At 44.7% G+C, this 17,124-nt stretch overlaps 1 protein-coding gene across 1 annotated transcript; it reads right to left on the bottom strand.

Moving 5' to 3' along the window:
- Positions 1 to 1,284: 1,284 nt before the first annotated feature.
- Positions 1,285 to 2,746, bottom strand: LOC105357517 (scavenger receptor cysteine-rich type 1 protein M130-like). The gene is made up of 4 exons (XM_023965949.2): positions 2,424 to 2,746; positions 2,058 to 2,342; positions 1,561 to 1,646; positions 1,285 to 1,495 (listed from the first exon to the last, which is right to left on the bottom strand). Exons 2-4 carry the CDS (start codon positions 2,290 to 2,292, stop codon positions 1,400 to 1,402), a joined length of 417 nt encoding a protein of 138 aa, XP_023821717.2. The 5' UTR covers positions 2,293 to 2,342; positions 2,424 to 2,746; the 3' UTR covers positions 1,285 to 1,399.
- Positions 2,747 to 17,124: the final 14,378 nt, after the last annotated feature.

Here is a 17,124-nt window from a genome sequence, read left to right as displayed (position 1 = left end):
CAGATATGAGGAGGCAGCTGCTGTTCCTGGAAACGTCTTCATGTCAAACCAAAGATTGAGCTCCAGTTGAAAAATGCTTCAACCTCTTCTGTTCCAGAAAGGACCACCATCTGATGATTCCTGAGCTCCAGAGGTCATGCGTGTGCACGCTGAAGACATAAAGGCCCTCTCAATAGATCACTGAATTCATGATCCACTTTTAGAGTTATCATAGGGCACCCTCACTAGGAAACAGGACGCCCCTGACGCGTGAATCGAGTTTGGTGTCGTCCTTTTTCAACTGTTCCTCCTCTTCATCATCCTCACCACCAGAGTCTACCCCACACCAACATTCTGTGCTGTCTGGCTACGCTCTCTACATCCACGGCTTTGCTGTCACTCATCTTTTTCCTCCTCCAAGTCCTTCACTCCTGCCTTTCCTTCTATCTGTCTACAATCAATTCTTCCTCCTCTCCTTCTTCCACCATCAGTCGTCCAATTTCTACCCTGCAGGTCAGGTGGTTGTTGTTGAACCAGGCCAGGACACATCTGGTGTGATCGGCATGATTGATTGGTCCTCATGTTTGCCAGATATGTATTTCAGTTTGCTGAGTCCTGCTTTTCCTTGGTAACTTCTGCAAATATTCAATGTAAGTAAATTCTGAATATTCTATAAAAGCTAGTTGATTAAGCGATTGCGGGGCCAATAAAGGTTATTTTAGGCCGTGACCGGATTGTGTCACTATTCTCTACCACTAAAAACTATATAGTGCAGGAAAAACCAGTGGATTGTAACGCAATATGGACCCACAACTCACTACTTCTTTTTTTCTTCAATAGCAACAATATGAACTTTTACAAAGACTATTAATTAGTCCACTGTGTTATGATGATGAAAACTAGGATGAAATAAAGTTTCTTTTTTTTTTCTGATGACAAATAGTTCAAAGCAGTGCAGTGTGGTCTATATTAGCCAATCCAGTGAGCATCTGTGCACACTGGACACCCTAAAACAAAGATGAACGGCCATTGGCTGTACGAGTGAACTGGACTGAGCCAGTGTGATGTCACCCATAGAAAACAGCCATCTACCGCCTCCAGCAAAATGATGCCGCCATTTTCCCCAATTCAGACGCCGCCGTCAGTAAACAGTTATTGGTCTATGTCAACATCTGGTGGATGAAAGCGCTTTTTACTTCACAGCTTTTGTACAACATCTGCATCTAACGGTCACCTCATTCTCTTTGTCCAAAATTAGGATTACATGAGCAAGAATGACAATCACTTTTTCTTTACACAAGCTACTTTTTCGTTAGTTTTATCTTTAATATTGTTTGGGGTAAAACGTTAATATTGATATTGACGTTTATGGAACATCTTGAAATCTAATGCAGAGTTTTTCAGCTGTTCATTCTTTCCTTTACACTGCAGTCATCTCCTCTGTGCAGCCTCCAGATCCAGAACCATCAGGATCGTCTCGGTTCCTCTCGTGTTCTCCGTCTGGTTTTCTGCCGGTCTAAAAGACAACAATTCACCGTCACTTTAAAAAAACTTCTGGTCCTGTATTTGTGTGTTCAGTACCGTGGCGTAGAAGCAGGTGACGAGGATCATCGCCATCAAACCCACCGAGACGACACACCAACGGATCATCAAACCGACAACAGAGACTGAAACAGAGGATTTCTGCTGAGTCATATTGGATATTTGAGTCTTCAGAAATTTGAACTTTTTCTTGGAAAAATAATCCTAATGTTTTTATTAATCTCCTAATGGACTGTGTGCAACCAATAAAAAAAGGCATATCAAATAAAACCTGGTTGTCTGGAGTGATCATAGTGTTCTGTTAAACTAAATGAAAAAAGGAGAATTTGTTGGTATCTGTACCCACAACTTCCTATTTACTATCAAAATAAAGTTCTTAGGCCCAGTCAATCTTTTTTCTGAAGGTCTACCTCGCTGGTTTTCCTCTTTCCTGACACACTTGGTGCTGATCTGGATCAGTAAATTCTAAAATTACAGAGTGTTGCAGCAAAATGGGACACGACCAGTAAAATAATGACATTGGTGTTTGGTTTTACCTGAACATAATATTTCAAGAGTAAATTCGCTGTGATCAACCCACTGCATAATATTACAGCCTTCCAGTGATAGGCCACACGGAGGCTGGATCCACCACACAGATCTGTTTAGAAAGTTGTCTTTGCTTCTAGAAGACAGAGCAGAACCACAACCCAGCTGAGCGCACACTGCAGAGGCGGAGTCCCGGCTCCAGTTAGAATCAGCTACTGGTCCCCATTCTCCACCGTAAAACATCTCCAGTGTTCCAGCACAGTGACTGACGTCTCCCTCTAAGCGGATGATTCCTTCATGTAGGCACAAACAGATACGTTATTGATAAATGATCACACGTGTCACCAGTTTTAAAGCTGTGGCTCCTCCTCCACCTGAACAGGTGAGGTCAACAACTTTCTCCGCTAAGCAGCTTCTCTCTAGTCTGGCGTGGTTGCAGTCCAGGAGAGCAGACTCGTGACCTTCACAGGAAAACTCTTTGTTCCACTTTGGAGCCTCTGATTCTGCATACGGCGCCCCCTGGAGGACTGAAGGAGCCCCACAGCCCAGCTCCCTACAGACCACCTCTGCATCCAGCAGGTCAAAGTCATCTTCACACACGGAGGACCACGAGTTGTTGGACTTCACCTCCAGCCTGCCTGAACACCGACTGGATCCGTTCTCCAGCCTGACAGAGTCTGTGGATCCAGAAGAGAAGACCAAGTTTAGAACGGTTCACAATGATGAATATTTAAATTCTCTGGACTCAAACATCTCAGGTTACTAAAAAAAATAACTTAAGATCAACTCAATGACTCATCACAAACTGACAGTGAGACGTACATACAGTCGGCATCAGAAGGTTTGTTACCTAAGCAGATGATTTCCATCGTCTGGCTGCTCATTGTATCTCTATACGCACATTCCTCCATATTTAGTGGAAATGTATGAAGGCAGAGAGAACTAATCTGGAAAACTAGCTTTTCTTTTGGAACTTGCTTAGTTGTTGATGAAACGTGGGATCCACACTTCAGCTTCTTGCACACATTTGCTAATGTTGGCTCTGTTCTTGAAAATTCCCAGGCATCAACAGCTCTCCATTCTCTTCCGATTTTCACTTGGACTTCACCAGAGCAACGACTCGATCCCATCAGTCTCACAGTAGCAGGATCTGAAAGAACCCAAAAAATCAAAGATTGTTTGAGAAACATGGAAACAAAACCAGGTCAAGATCTGACCTTAAATCTGTAGCAAATGTTGTCTTGCTAGCACACAAGGAAGTGCAGAAACTGCTGGTTTGGGAAAGTGGAAGGAGCTTCCCTCCGTGTTACGGCTGCAGCTGTATTTTGTTTTTTTTTCTTCTGTTTCTTCTGTTTTGTGTATTTTTTGTGGGACTTTGTTGTCCTTGTGTATTCAAGATTCAATATCAACTTTATTTATGCCCTGAAGGGAAAGTTAGTAGTAGTAGCAGCACCGCAGAATAAGATAAGAGATAATTACAAGACGCAAAATATACAACGAAGGAAAGAAAAAAAAACAGGCGAAAAACATAGTCAAAAACTCTCAAAAATCATATGTACATCCATGTCTGCCAGATGAATTGTGAAGTCTAATGGCTGAAGGCAGGAGTGTCTTCCTGTACCGCTATCTAGCACAGTGTTTTTCAACCTTTTCTAAGCCAAGGCACACTTTAACCTTGACAAAAATCAATTTCCTTAAAAAGTGAATACATGTCTACATTTATATGAGCTGGTAATGAAGATTTGTCTGCATATTCATGCTGTAATTAATATTTTGTAAGAAATTCCATCTTTATTATATTTATTTATTTTTTTCAAATTTTAAGAGTTATGATTCATAATAAAGGTGCTCAATAGTTCCAAAAATACTTTCAGTATTTTTGACCAAAATGATCCATATTTAAATTTTAAAAAAATTCTTAAAAATAAACATCACCCTTATAAGTGGCTAATAAGGAAGAGGGTAAGTCGGGGACAGCTGGAGGACTGTGACCCGGAGGTCAAACAGCCGTCCCCCATCAGGTCTTTATGAAGACCTTTCTAATGTGGAGGTGAACAGGGGTTCCGTATTATTTTTTATTATCTTTTCATCATGCATTACAGGGGTTCTATTATATTTTCTATGTTCTTGTTATTATGCATTTACTGGATTCTATATATGCATGTATATTGTATTGCAGAAATATGCTTGATTCCTGCCCTCAGTAGCAGTAATATGTGATGAGGTCACCAGCAGGCCTGTTTTTGACTATTGGTCTCTGTTTTCTTTCTGTACTGGAGTGTTTATGGAGCCACAACATCTACAATGCAGACTAGACAAAAGCACACCAGACTAATGACGTATTTTGTATGTTTTCATCTTCCTTACTGAATAATAAAAAAAGCCGTTTTGCCTTGAGTACAGAGAGAGCGGACAGCCACAAAGCCTAAAAGGTTGTGTTTGTCCACCTCTCCCCTTTTGCAAAAGGTTTGAAAACGCATCCAGACTCTTGTGTGTCTTTTCGTTTCCCAATTGCACATTTGATTTTTGGACGTCCAGAACCATCCGAATCTGCGAAGGCCGGACAGCAGGCCAACACTAACTTTACAAGTCTCCTTAGTCCTGCACCTTGATTGGGGAGGGGTACACCCTGGATGGGTCACCAGTCCATTGCAGGGCCACATAGATAAATAACCAGGCACACTCACAAACACACCTGGGAAATTTAGAGTCATTTAATTTAGCAGCATGTTTTATTGGACTGGGGAGGTAAAGGAGGCCTATTTGACATATTTTGGAATTTATAGTTTCAAGTAGAATTCAGCTGAAAACATTAAAATTCAAAATAAACAGGTGAAATAACATATATCTTTACATTGCTGAAGGTTTTCATTGCTCAGATGTCAGAAATCTGATCACATATGAAGAGATTTCACTGCCAGAAAAGTGAGGACGACTGGAGACACACACTGCGCCAACAGAAAAGGCAAAAGATGGCACAATGCGGCATGAAGAACAGGGTTGGGAGGCCTCTCCATCACAGCCCAATTAAATGTTACACTGCTGAGGAAAAGCCAACTGCTTTGGTCAGAAGCACGGTGTCAACTCTCTTACAGAGTTTCCTGTGTGTCTTCACTCTGGACATGCTATGGAATATTCTGGACTGGACTGTACTGTTCAGAACGGATGTCAGACAGAATACGACAACTGGTTCATGGCCCTCCCTGAACTTATTGGATTCATTGCCATCCTCCTTGTGAAGGGGGGGGAATAAAACTTCCATAAGTGCAAAACGCAAGATGGTTGTCGAAAATGGGAAATCCACTGATCTCCAAAATTATGGTCAGAAACCACTTTAAAGACATCATGCTTTGATGACAAGGACACGCGCATGGAACGAGTTGGGACTGACAGGTTTCCTGCAATCTCCAATGTTTGGAGGTCTTTCGTTGCCAACTGCATCAAATCTTTCAACCCAGGCAAGATCCGCCGGGAGCTTCCAGAATCAGTAAAAAAGCTCGCACAGACACATGCGGGAGCTGAGAAGGCAAAAAAGGAAAACCCTGTTTATTAACACGTTCCCACACCTGGCAAAGGACAAAGGGCAATGTGCCAGATGAATGGTCATCATGGCAGGGTACTTTGTTGATTGCTACAAGTATACCTGTGGCAAATGCAGAAAGGAGATTGTGTGGCAGTAAGCATGTGCAGACAATGTAGTGTGTTGATGATATCACTTCTACCACATGATTTCTGTCAGTATTGTGTCTGTAAAGACGTGTCTTTTGTGCATGAACAATACATCTCAGCCAAAAAAGAAAAACCAAACTGTGGTGACCTATTACTAAAAGTAACGGAAGTGAGGGGAAATCAGGAAAAACTTTCGCAGCCACTTGGATTGTCCTTTGTACATGCCAAAAGAGCAGCCTAATGGCTGCTCTTTTGGCATGCAAATTTGAACTAATCCAGCTACTTGGCTGTCCCCTGGCCATTGCAGGTAGAAAAGCCAAATGGCTGCTCTACAGACGTTCTAGTGTTAAGTGAAGCTGTAGGGGGGAACTGGCATTTTTCTTTAGTAATCCTTTTCTGCTGTTCATGTTAGTCCAGACAGGTTAGTGTTTGTCTTTGTTTTCCCTTTTCTTTTAGTAAAGGTAAGAAAACAGATTTCAATTGAATGGGTTTTGTTGGTTATTTTGGCCTTGGTTCACCCTGAAGTCTTTTTGCTTTACTTTAAGTTCTTGTTGGTTGTCATTCATTTGTAAATACATTTGTTATATTGGTTTTGGGACAGTCTTGTGGTGTTTTGTTATTCATTTAAAACAGGCAAAAACTGTAACTTTTATGTTATGCTCTCTAGGTACCTTTACACCAGAAAAGGGGCGTCAACTTCCCTAAAGCTCCGTTAACATCGGCCTCAGTAACACGTGTTTAAGCAGCCACTTCCAATGAGCAGCCACTTCCAATGAAAAGTCAATGTAAACGTGCATTTCAGGCTTCTGGTTCAAAACTCTCACATTCACGCGTAGCTATGCAAGTTTCTCTGACCGTTTGTCGTGGGTCCCACCAGGGAATGATTGGGCAGAGGCGCCAAGGTGAAAGTATTCTTGTTTTAATGCAAGAATAGAGCACACAAATTGCTCCACAAAGGTTAACCAACATAGACTTCTCCAATCCAACACTCCAAATTCTCCTCTCAGACTCCCACACTGACAGCTGTAACTGGTTCTGTTTTAAATGGTAAGCCCCTCCTCCTGGGCGTTGCTCTCCATCAGTCCCAAGGAAAAATAGGGAGAAGTGTTTACATTGTTCAAGAACATAAATAAATATACAGAAATAAACAGTTCCATTCAAAGAAACATTCTGTGTCGTGTACAGAGAAATAACAATAATCATCAATAAAAATAAATACAAAGAGTGACCGATGCGTCACATGACCCGGGGGGTCCATGACCACTTCCGGGTTACCGGGTTACTTCCGGGTAAACAAACAGACGCTAATGTTGGCGTTGTGTGTGCTTCGTGTTAATGTATGCATGGGGATGGTGAGTCGGCAACCCAGCGTGCACTCAGGGCTACCTGCAGAGGGATAGGGACGGAACGAAAAGGGTGAGTTGATGTAAATGATGTGTTTCCGGGTCCGTGCGTGCGTGTTAATGCGCACGTGTGTGTGCGCACCTGTGTGCATGTGTGTGCGCCTGCAGCGGCGGCTGACGGTTCTACACCGTCACACCGTTTTTAGGCTCCATGAACAGAACGCGCAACCTTTGAACGCACGTTGCAACCAGCTCAAACTTTGACCAATCAGAGACTTGGATTTGGGAATGACGAGTGAGTGAATATGGGTCACATGCCCGGTGCAAACAGAGCTTGAGATGACTTTCAATCAAACTTTTACTGATTGATGTACCTGCACAGGTGTTCTAGACATTTCTATAGTGGCGTAAATGTCACAAAAAGTTCCCGTCTGTGCTTATTGATACATCAGCTCCCAGTGAGATTGAACATGTTACAGAAACACGCCTACATTCACTAACTGGCAGCTGTACCTGAGCAGGTGAGTCCAACAGCTTTGTCAGGTGGACAGGCCTTTGTTTTCCTCCATGAACTTCCACAGTCCAGAAGAACAGACTCATGACCTTCACAGAGAAACTCTCTGGTCAATATCGGAGCTTCTGCTTCTCCATAGAGCGCCCCCTGGAGGACTGAAGGAGCCCCACAGCCCAGCTCCCTACAGACCACCTCTGCATCCAGCAGGTCAAAGTCATCTTCACACACGGAGGACCACGAGTTGTTGGACTTCACCTCCAGCCTGCCTGAACACCGACTGGATCCGTTCTCCAGCCTGACAGAGTCTGTGGATCCAGAAGAGAAAACCAAGTTTAGAACGGTTCACAATGATGAATATTTAAATTCTCTGGACTCAAACATCTCAGGTTATAGAAAAATTGATTTAGGATCGACTCAATGACTCATCACAAACTGACAGTGAGACGTACATACAGTCGGCATCAGAAGGTTTGTTACCTAAGGAGGTGATTTCCATCGTCTGGCTGCTCATTGCATCTTCATACGCACAGTCTTCAATATTTAGTAGAAATGTATGAAAACAGAGAGAACTAATCTGGAAAACTGGCTTTTCTCTTGGAAATTGTTTAGTTGTCAGTGAAACGTGGGGTCCACACTTCTGGTTCTTGCACACAAATGCTAATGTTGTCTCTGTTCTTAGAAATTCCCAGGCATCAACAGCTCTCCATTCTCTTCCGCTTTTCACCTGGAGTTCACCAGAACAACGACTCGATCCCATCAGTCTCACAGTAGCAGGATCTGAAAGAACCCAAGAAATCAAAGATTGTTTGAGAATCATGGAAACAAAACCAGGTCAAGATCTGACCTTAAATCTGTAGCAAATGCTGTCTTGCTAGTGATGCCTGGCCCGAGCCCCCTGCAACAGACGCCTGGCCCGAGCCCCCCGAGCTCCGCACCCTGAGCCCGAGGCCCCTGCTCTGCATCCTGAGCCCGAGGCCTGTGCTCCGCATCCTGAGCCCGAGGCCCCTGCTCTGCATCCTGAGCCCGAGGCCTGTGCTCCGCATCCTGAGCCCGAGGCCCCTGCTCCGCATCCTGAGCCCGAGGCCTGTGCTCCGCATCCTGAGCCCGAGGCCCCTGCTCCGCATCCTGAGCCCGAGCCTCCAGGTCCAGACGCGGACTCCGAGCCGCCAGCTCCAGACTCTGAGCCCGAGCCGCCAGCCGTTTGCTGGTCGGACTCTCAATGCCGGATGGCGCGGCCTCCCAGCCGCCCTCCGGACCAGCCTCGCCGGACAGAGCGGCCTCCCGCCCGCCCTCCGGACCCGACTCGCCGGACAGAGCGGCCTCCCGCCCGCCCTCCGGACCCGTCTCACTGGACTGCTGTTGGCCCTTGCGTTAACCTTTCGGGCCCCTTCCTCCCTGTCTTTAGATGGAACCTCGGTGCGGTTCCTTGAGGGGGGGGGGTAATGTAACGGTTTCAGTTTCTTTGTTTGTTTCCATGGTTTTCTGTATAGGTTAGAGTTACTTCCTGTTTTATTTGTGGTATTTCCTGTTTTGTTGTTGTTTCGATTGTTACCCTTCCCCATCTGTCCTGAGTGTTTCCACCTGTGTCTTGTTGCCTTGTATGTATTTAAGTCTTGTCTTTCCCTTCCTCCTATGCTGGTCCATAGTTTGTTATTCTGCTCTTCCCCTGTTTCGAGTGTTTCTAGTGTTTCAAGTTTTGGACTTCCTGCTTTGCAGTGGTTTTCAGTTTGTTTAGTTATTAAAGCCCCTTACCTTCCTTGAACAACTGCCTCTTCCTCTCTGCGCCTGGGTGCTCCCCCCTGTCCCGTAACAGCTAGCACACAAGGAAGTGCAGAAACTGCAGGTTTGTGACAATGAAAGGAGCTTCCCTCCACTCATCCACTTCCCTAAAGCTCCGTTAACATCTGCCTCAGTAACACGTGTTTAAGCAACCACTTCCAATGAAAAGTCAATGTAAACGTGCATTTCGGGCTTCTGGTTCAAAACTCTCACATTCACGCTTAGCTATGCAAGTTTCTATAACCGTTTTTAGGCTCTAAGAACAAAACGCGCAACCTTTGAACGCATGTTGCAACCAGCTCAATTTTTGACCAATCAGAGACTTGGATTTGGTAATGACGAGTGAGTGAATATGGGTCACATGCCCGGTGCAAACAGAGCTTGAGATGACTGTCAATCAAACTTTTACTGATTGATGTACCTGCACAGGTGTTTAGACATTTCTATAAAGGTGTAAATGTAACAAAAAGTTCCCGTCTGTGATTATTGATACATAAGCTCCCAGTGAGATTGAACATGTTACAGAAACACGCCTACATTCACTAACTGGCAGCTTTACCTGAGCAGGTGAGTCCAACAGCTTTGTCAGGTGGACAGGCTTTTGTTTTCCTCCATGAACTTCCACAGTCCAGAAGAACAGACTCATGACCTTCACAGAGAAACTCTCTGGTCAATATCGGAGCTTCTGCTTCTCCATAGAGCGCCCCCTGGAGGACTGAAGGAGCCCCACAGCCCAGCTCCCTACAGACCACCTCTGCATCCAGCAGGTCAAAGTCATCTTCACACACGGAGGACCACGAGTTGTTGGACTTCACCTCCAGCCTGCCTGAACACCGACTGGATCCGTTCTCCAGCCTGACAGAGTCTGTGGATCCAGAAGAGAAGGCCAAGTTTAGAACGGTTCACAATGATGAATATTTAAATTCTCTGGACTCAAACATCTCAGGTTATCGAAAAATTGATTTAGGATCGACTCAATGACTCATCACAAACTGACAGTGAGACGTACATACAGTCGGCATCAGAAGGTTTGTTACCTAAGCAGGTGATTTCCATCGTCTGGCTGCTCATTGTATCTTCACACGCACATTCCTCCATATTTAGTGGAAATTTATGAAAACAGAGAGAATTAATCTGGAAAACTGGCTTTTCTCTTGGAAATTGTTTAGTTGTCAGTGAAACGTGGGATCCACACTTCTGGTTCTTGCACACATATGCTAATGTTGTCTCTGTTCTTAGAAATTCCCAGGCATCAACAGCTCTCCATTCTCTTCCGCTTTTCACCTGGAGTTCACCAGAACAACGACTCGATCCCATCAGTCTCACAGAAGCAGGATCTGAAAGAACCCAAGAAATCAAAGATTGTTTGAGAATCATGGAAACAAAACCAGGTCAAGATCTGACCTTAAATCTGTAGCAAATGCTGTCTTGCTAGCACACAAGGAAGTGCAGAGACTGCAGGTTTGTGAAAGTGGAAGGAGCTTCCCTCCAGTCATCCACTTCCCTAAAGCTCTGTTAACATTAGCCTCAGTAACACACGTTTAACCCTTGTGTTATCTTAGATGACCCCACCCTTACATTGACATGTTATTCCTACTATGACAAAGGTGGATGAAGGTGGAAAGATTTCATGTAATCCATGGACACCAGTGAAAATCACAAATCATTGAAGAAAAAAGGTTCAGCGCACTGTCTAGTGGGTCTAGATGACCCAACTCCCAATGTTAAAGTGCCTAGGATAGCACAAGGGTTAAGCAGCCACTTCCAATGAAAAGTCAATGTAAACGTGCATTTCAGGCTTCTGGTTCAAAACTCTCACATTCACGCTTAGCTATGCAAGTTTCTATGACCGTTTTTAGGCTCCATGAACAAAACACAACCTTTGAACGCACGTTGCAACCAGCTCAAACTTTGACCAATCAGAGACTTGGATTTGGTAATGACGAGTGAGTGAATATGGGTCACATGCCCGGTGCAAACAGAGCTTGAGATGACTTTCAATCAAACTTTTACTGATTGATGTACCTGCACAGGTGTTTAGACATTTCTATAGTGGCGTAAATGTCACAAAAAGTTCCCGTCTGTGCTTCTTGATACATCAGCTCCCAGTGAGATTGAACATGTTACAGAAACACGCCTACATTCACTAACTGGCAGCTGTACCTGAGCAGGTGAGTCCAACAGCTTTGTCAGGTGGACAGGCCTTTGTTTTCCTCCATGAACTTCCACAGTCCAGAAGAACAGACTCATGACCTTCACAGAGAAACTCTCTGGTCAATATCGGAGCTTCTGCTTCTCCATAGAGCGCCCCCTGGAGGACTGAAGGAGCCCCACAGCCCAGCTCCCTACAGACCACCTCTGCATCCAGCAGGTCAAAGTCATCTTCACACACGGAGGACCACGAGTTGTTGGACTTCACCTCCAGCCTGCCTGAACACCGACTGGATCCGTTCTCCAGCCTGACAGAGTCTGTGGATCCAGAAGAGAAAACCAAGTTTAGAACGGTTCACAATGATGAATATTTAAATTCTCTGGACTCAAACATCTCAGGTTATCGAAAAATTGATTTAGGATCGACTCAATGACTCATCACAAACTGACAGTGAGACGTACATACAGTCGGCATCAGAAGGTTTGTTACCTAAGCAGGTGATTTCCATCGTCTGGCTGCTCATTGCATCTTCATACGCACAGTCTTCAATATTTAGTAGAAATGTATGAAAACAGAGAGAACTAATCTGGAAAACTGGCTTTTCTCTTGCAAGTTGTTTAGTTGTCAGTGAAACGTGGGATCCACACTTCTGGTTCTTGCACACATTTGTAAATGTTGTCTCTGTTCTTAGAAATTCCCAGGCATCAACAGCTTTCCATTCTCTTCCGCTTTTCACCTGGAGTTCACCAGAACAACGACTCGATCCCATCAGTCTCACAGTAGCAGGATCTGAAAGAACCCAAGAAATCAAAGATTGTTTGAGAATCATGGAAACAAAACCAGGTCAAGATCTGACCTTAAATCTGTAGCAAATGCTTTCTAGCACACAAGGAAGTGCAGAGACTGCAGGTTTGTGAAAGTGGAAGGAGCTTCCCTCCACCCGTCCACTTCCCTAAAGCTCCGTTAACATTAGCCTCAGTAACACACGTTTAACCCTTGTGCTATCTTAGATGACCCCACCCTTACATTGACATGTTATTCCTACTATGACAAAGGTGGATGAAGGTGGAAAGATTTCATGTAATCCATGGACACCAGTGAAAATCACAAATCATTGAAGAAAAAAGGTTCAGAGCACTGTCTAGTGGGTCTAGATCAGTGTTTTTCAACCTTTTCTGAGCCACGGCACACTTTAACCTAAAAAAAAATCCCGCGGCACACCAGCATCCAAAAATTTAAAAAAAAAGGAGAAACTCGGTCTGTATTGATCTACAGCCCCTCCCTCCACAATCTCACATGCATTTTTGAGATAATTGTGTCAGAAAAAGCTGGAAACTGCAGCTGTTTTTTTTCTAAAAGATTCAATAAAAGTTAAGTTAGAAGATTTAAAAACAGTTTGAAGTGTGTTCGTTGGTTTCAAGACGTTTAACAACAGATCTCCTTGTGCTCACAACCCAATGCATCATGGGAGATGTAGTGCATAAAACGGCCGGCGGAGATGCTTTTCGGAGCTTCATTGTTTGGTTCACTTGTTCCACGGTCTGATACTGGACTCTGTGGAAAGCTACACCGCTAAAGACGAGCTTTAGCTGGTATTTTTGTTAGAACTGAGGGAATTTACAAGCTAAATCGGGACAAGGAAGTGAAGACTTTAACCACTTCTGATTGGTCAGACTGATGACATGTGATTAAGCTCCCCAAGAATGATTGGTGGAGACAGTTAAAGCAAAGGGACTTTTCCAAAATACAGCCGGAGCTGCAGCTGAATCGTGGTAACGTCATTCTTATCTAAATGTCTTTAATAAAATAAAATAAACGCAAAGAAAAAGTATTTTATGATCTTTCATATTCCTAACTACTCAGTGTTTTATCAGGGCCTGTTTGGATGAACAGAGAGCTGAAATCCTGGAGATGGGAAATGTTGTTAAATCAGTTAATGAGGGCAATTTCTCACAGCACACTTGACCATCTCCCACGGCACACTAGTGTGCCGTGGCACACTGGTTGAAAAACACTGGTCTAGATGACCCAACTCCCAATGTTAAAGTGCCTAGGATAGCACAAGGGTTAAGCAGCCACTTCCATGAAAAGTCAATGTAAACCTGCATTTCGGGCTTCTGGTTTAAAACTCTCACATTCACGCGTAGCTATGCAAGTTTCTATGACCGTTTTTAGGCTCCATGAACAGAACGCACGACCTTTGAACGCACGTTGCAACCAGCTCAAACTTTGACCAATCAGAGACTTGGATTTGGTAATGACGAGTGAGTGAATATGGGTCACATGCCCGGTGCAAACAGAGCTTGAGATGACTTTCAATCAAACTTTTACTGATTGATGTACCTGCACAGGTGTTCTAGACATTTCTATAGTGGCCTTAATGTCACAAAAAGTTCCCGTCTGTGCTTATTGATACATCAGCTCCCAGTGAGATTGAACATGTTACAGAAACACGCCTACATTCACTAACTGGCAGCTTTACCTGAGCAGGTGAGTCCAACAGCTTTGTCAGGTGGACAGGCTTTTGTTTTCCTCCATGAACTTCCACAGTCCAGAAGAACAGACTCATGACCTTCACAGAGAAACTCTCTGGTCAATATCGGAGCTTCTGCTTCTCCATAGAGCGCCCCCTGGAGGACTGAAGGAGCCCCACAACCCAGCTCCCTACAGACCACCTCTGCATCCAGCAGGTCAAAGTCATCTTCACACACGGAGGACCACAAGTTGTTGGACTTCACCTCCAGCCTGCCTGAACACCGACTGGATCCGTTCTCCAGCCTGACCGAGTCTGGAAAGAGATGAAGAGCAGATCAGCTGGAGGTTGCAGACGTGGACCAACATCTCACTGCTTGGACCATCAACTACCTCACAGACAGGCCACAGTTTGTGAGGCTGCGTGTCGAATGTTGTGGTGGTCTGCAGCACGGGGGCACCTAAAGGGACTGTGGTCTCCCTTCTCCTGTTCACCCTGAGCACATCGTACTTCACCTACAACTCCCACCACTGTCACCTGCAGAAGTTCTCAGATGACAGTGCCATTGTGGGCTGTGTATCAGGGGTTGGGGGGGGGGGGGCAGCAGGAGTACAGGGGGGTCATCTCTAACTTTGTGGGCGAGTGTGAGAATAACCACCTTCTGCTTAACACCAGCAAGACAAAAGAGCTGGTCCTAGACTTCAGGAGGTCCTCACCATCACACTCACCAGTGAACATCCAAGGTTCAGACATTGAGGTCGTGGACACTTTTAAATACCTGGGTGTTCACCTGAACAACAGACTGGACTTGTCCGATATCACAGATGCTCTGTACAGGAGGGGTCAGAGTCGTCTTCCCCTGCTGAGGAGACTGAGGTCGTTCGGCGTGTGCAGAAAGCTGTTAAGGACCTTTTATGAGTGGGGGGCAGTTCAGGCAGAGACATTAAGAGGCTGAACAAACTGGTTAAGAAGGCTCTGTCCTCGGCTGCACACTAGAGTCCATGGAGGAGGTGGCGGACAGGAGGATGCTGGCTAAGCTAACATCCATCATAGATAACCCCTCCCACCCCCTGTACCAAACTGTATAGAGGCGCTGACCAGCTCCTTCAGCACCAGACTGTTGCACCCACAGTGCAAGAAGGAGCTGCCAAAGGTCCTTCCTCCCCACAGCCATCAGACTGTACAACACCATGTTTAAGTGACACTCCATGAACCCACGGGTTTTTTCATTCACTCATGTATTTGTTTGCTTATTGTTGCAGTTGTTGTTTTCAGTTGGTTTTGTTCCTTAACGGTTGTTTCTTTTGTATTTTAGTGGCGTTCTTTGTTTTTATTTACAATGTTATTTCTGTAAATACACTGAAGGTCACTTTGTCTTTTGGTATATGTCACTTTTGTTGCTGTATTTCCTGGATGTCTTTTTTTACCACAGCAGATCACAGAATTTTCCCATCGTAGGACAACCTATGAAGATAAATATCCTACAAAAAGAACGCACTTGTAGATTTTGATCGGAGAACTTGTAATATAGAATGTGAGAACTTGCACACCAAAAATCTGCATCTGTGTGTAAAAATCTTCTGCTGTGAACTGACAAATTCCCATTTGCATGTGTTCATTTAGAGTTACAACTTCAAATCTGTGATTACAACTGCTCAAATGTGCTTCTGCTTGTGCGTGAATCCTCTGGCGCAAATCACAGGTGCGCTACAACTGCGCTCTGAGTTCTGACACATTCCTTTGGAGAAACTTGTGTCAAAACTGATCTTTGTCTGAAAATGGAACGGGGGGGGGGGAGTAGAGGAGGCGGAGTCAACCAATCAGAGTGCAGCAATCAGAGGATTTTGTAAAGTTAGAAAGGTCTTCACAGATTTGGACTTCCTGCTTCAATAACTCTTCTGATAAACGTTCAAATGTGACAGAGTATGTCAATCATTTTGTATTAACTACATTTCTAGAAAAAGATCGTTATTTTCCTGCATTTTAATAAGAAATGATCTCTTCGTGCTTAAATGCAGACATGCAGCGAGACGGCTGCCAACGTACCGTTGCAGGACAATAGGGTCAGGGCTATTGAGCACCTTTATTATAAGTCATATATATTGATATATGACTTATAATAAAGGTGCTCAATAGCCCTGAATCTAGCCACAGGGGTTGCAAGCCAGTTGCCTCTGTGCCGGTCCCAAGCCCGGATAAATAGAGAGGGTTGCGTCAGGAAGGGCATCCGGCGTAAAAATTGCCAAAATAACCATGCGAATCATCCACAACACTTTAGACATACCGGATCGGTCGAGGCCCGGGTTAACAACGACCGCCACCGATGCTGTTAACCTACAGGGTGTCGGTGGAAATTTGACTACTGTTGGTCGAAGAAAGAGGGGAGGCAGAAGGGTCCGTGGCCAGAGAGAGAAGGGAAAAGGCAGGAACATAGGTTTGAGAATAGGGACTCTTAACGTTGGCACAATGACAGGGAAAGGCAGAGAGCTGGCAGACATGATGGAGAGAAGGAAGGTAGATGTACTGTGTGTGCAGGAGACAAGGTGGAAGGGCAGCAAGGCACGTAGTATTGGAGGAGGATACAAACTGTTCTATCATGGTGTTGATAGGAAGAGAAACGGGGTAGGAGTGATTCTGAAGGGGGAGTTTGTAAACAGTGTTCTAGAGGTGAAAAGAGTCTCAGACAGGATGATGAGCCTAAAGTTAGAAATTGAAGGGGTGATGGTGAATGTAGTCAGTGGGTATGCGCCACAGGTTGGCTGTGAGTTAGAAGTGAAGGAGAGATTCTGGAGTGAGTTGGATGAGGTCATAGAGAGTATCCCCAGAGGAGAGAGAGTTGTTATTGGAGCAGACTTTAATGGGCATGTTGGTGAGGGCAACAGAGGTGATGAGGAGGTGATGGGCAGGTTTGGTGTGAAGGAAAGGAATCTGGAGGGACAGATGGTGGTGGACTTTGCGAAGAGGATGGAAATGGCTGTAGTCAACACTTACTTCCAGAAGAGAGAGGAACATAGAGTGACATACAGAAGTGGAGGTAGGAGTACTCAGGTGGACTACATCCTATGTAGACGAGGTCATTTGAGAGAGGTTATTGACTGCAAAGTGGTGGTAGGAGAGAGTGTAGCCAGACAGCACCGCATGGTGG

This window comes from Oryzias latipes, chromosome 18 (genome assembly GCF_053564925.1).
Source record: "Oryzias latipes strain Hd-rR chromosome 18, Olatipes_Hd-rR_3.1".
Classification (NCBI taxonomy): domain Eukaryota; kingdom Metazoa; phylum Chordata; class Actinopteri; order Beloniformes; family Adrianichthyidae; genus Oryzias; species Oryzias latipes.
The sequence above is the reverse complement of the archived record's forward strand: the minus strand, read 5'-3'. Positions and strand labels throughout refer to the sequence as shown.

Excerpts from the sequence above, each read along its gene's own strand:
- LOC105357517 (XM_023965949.2), bottom strand. The coding sequence starts at position 2,292 with ATGTTTTACGGTGGAGAATGGGGACCAGTAGCTGATTCTAACTGGAGC. Across the intron at positions 1,647-2,057 it reads TCTTGAAATATTATGTTCAG|TCTCTGTTGTCGGTTTGATG; the intron begins GTAAAACCAAAC and ends CCTCTGTTTCAG. Across the intron at positions 1,496-1,560 it reads TCACCTGCTTCTACGCCACG|ACCGGCAGAAAACCAGACGG; the intron begins GTACTGAACACA and ends GTTGTCTTTTAG.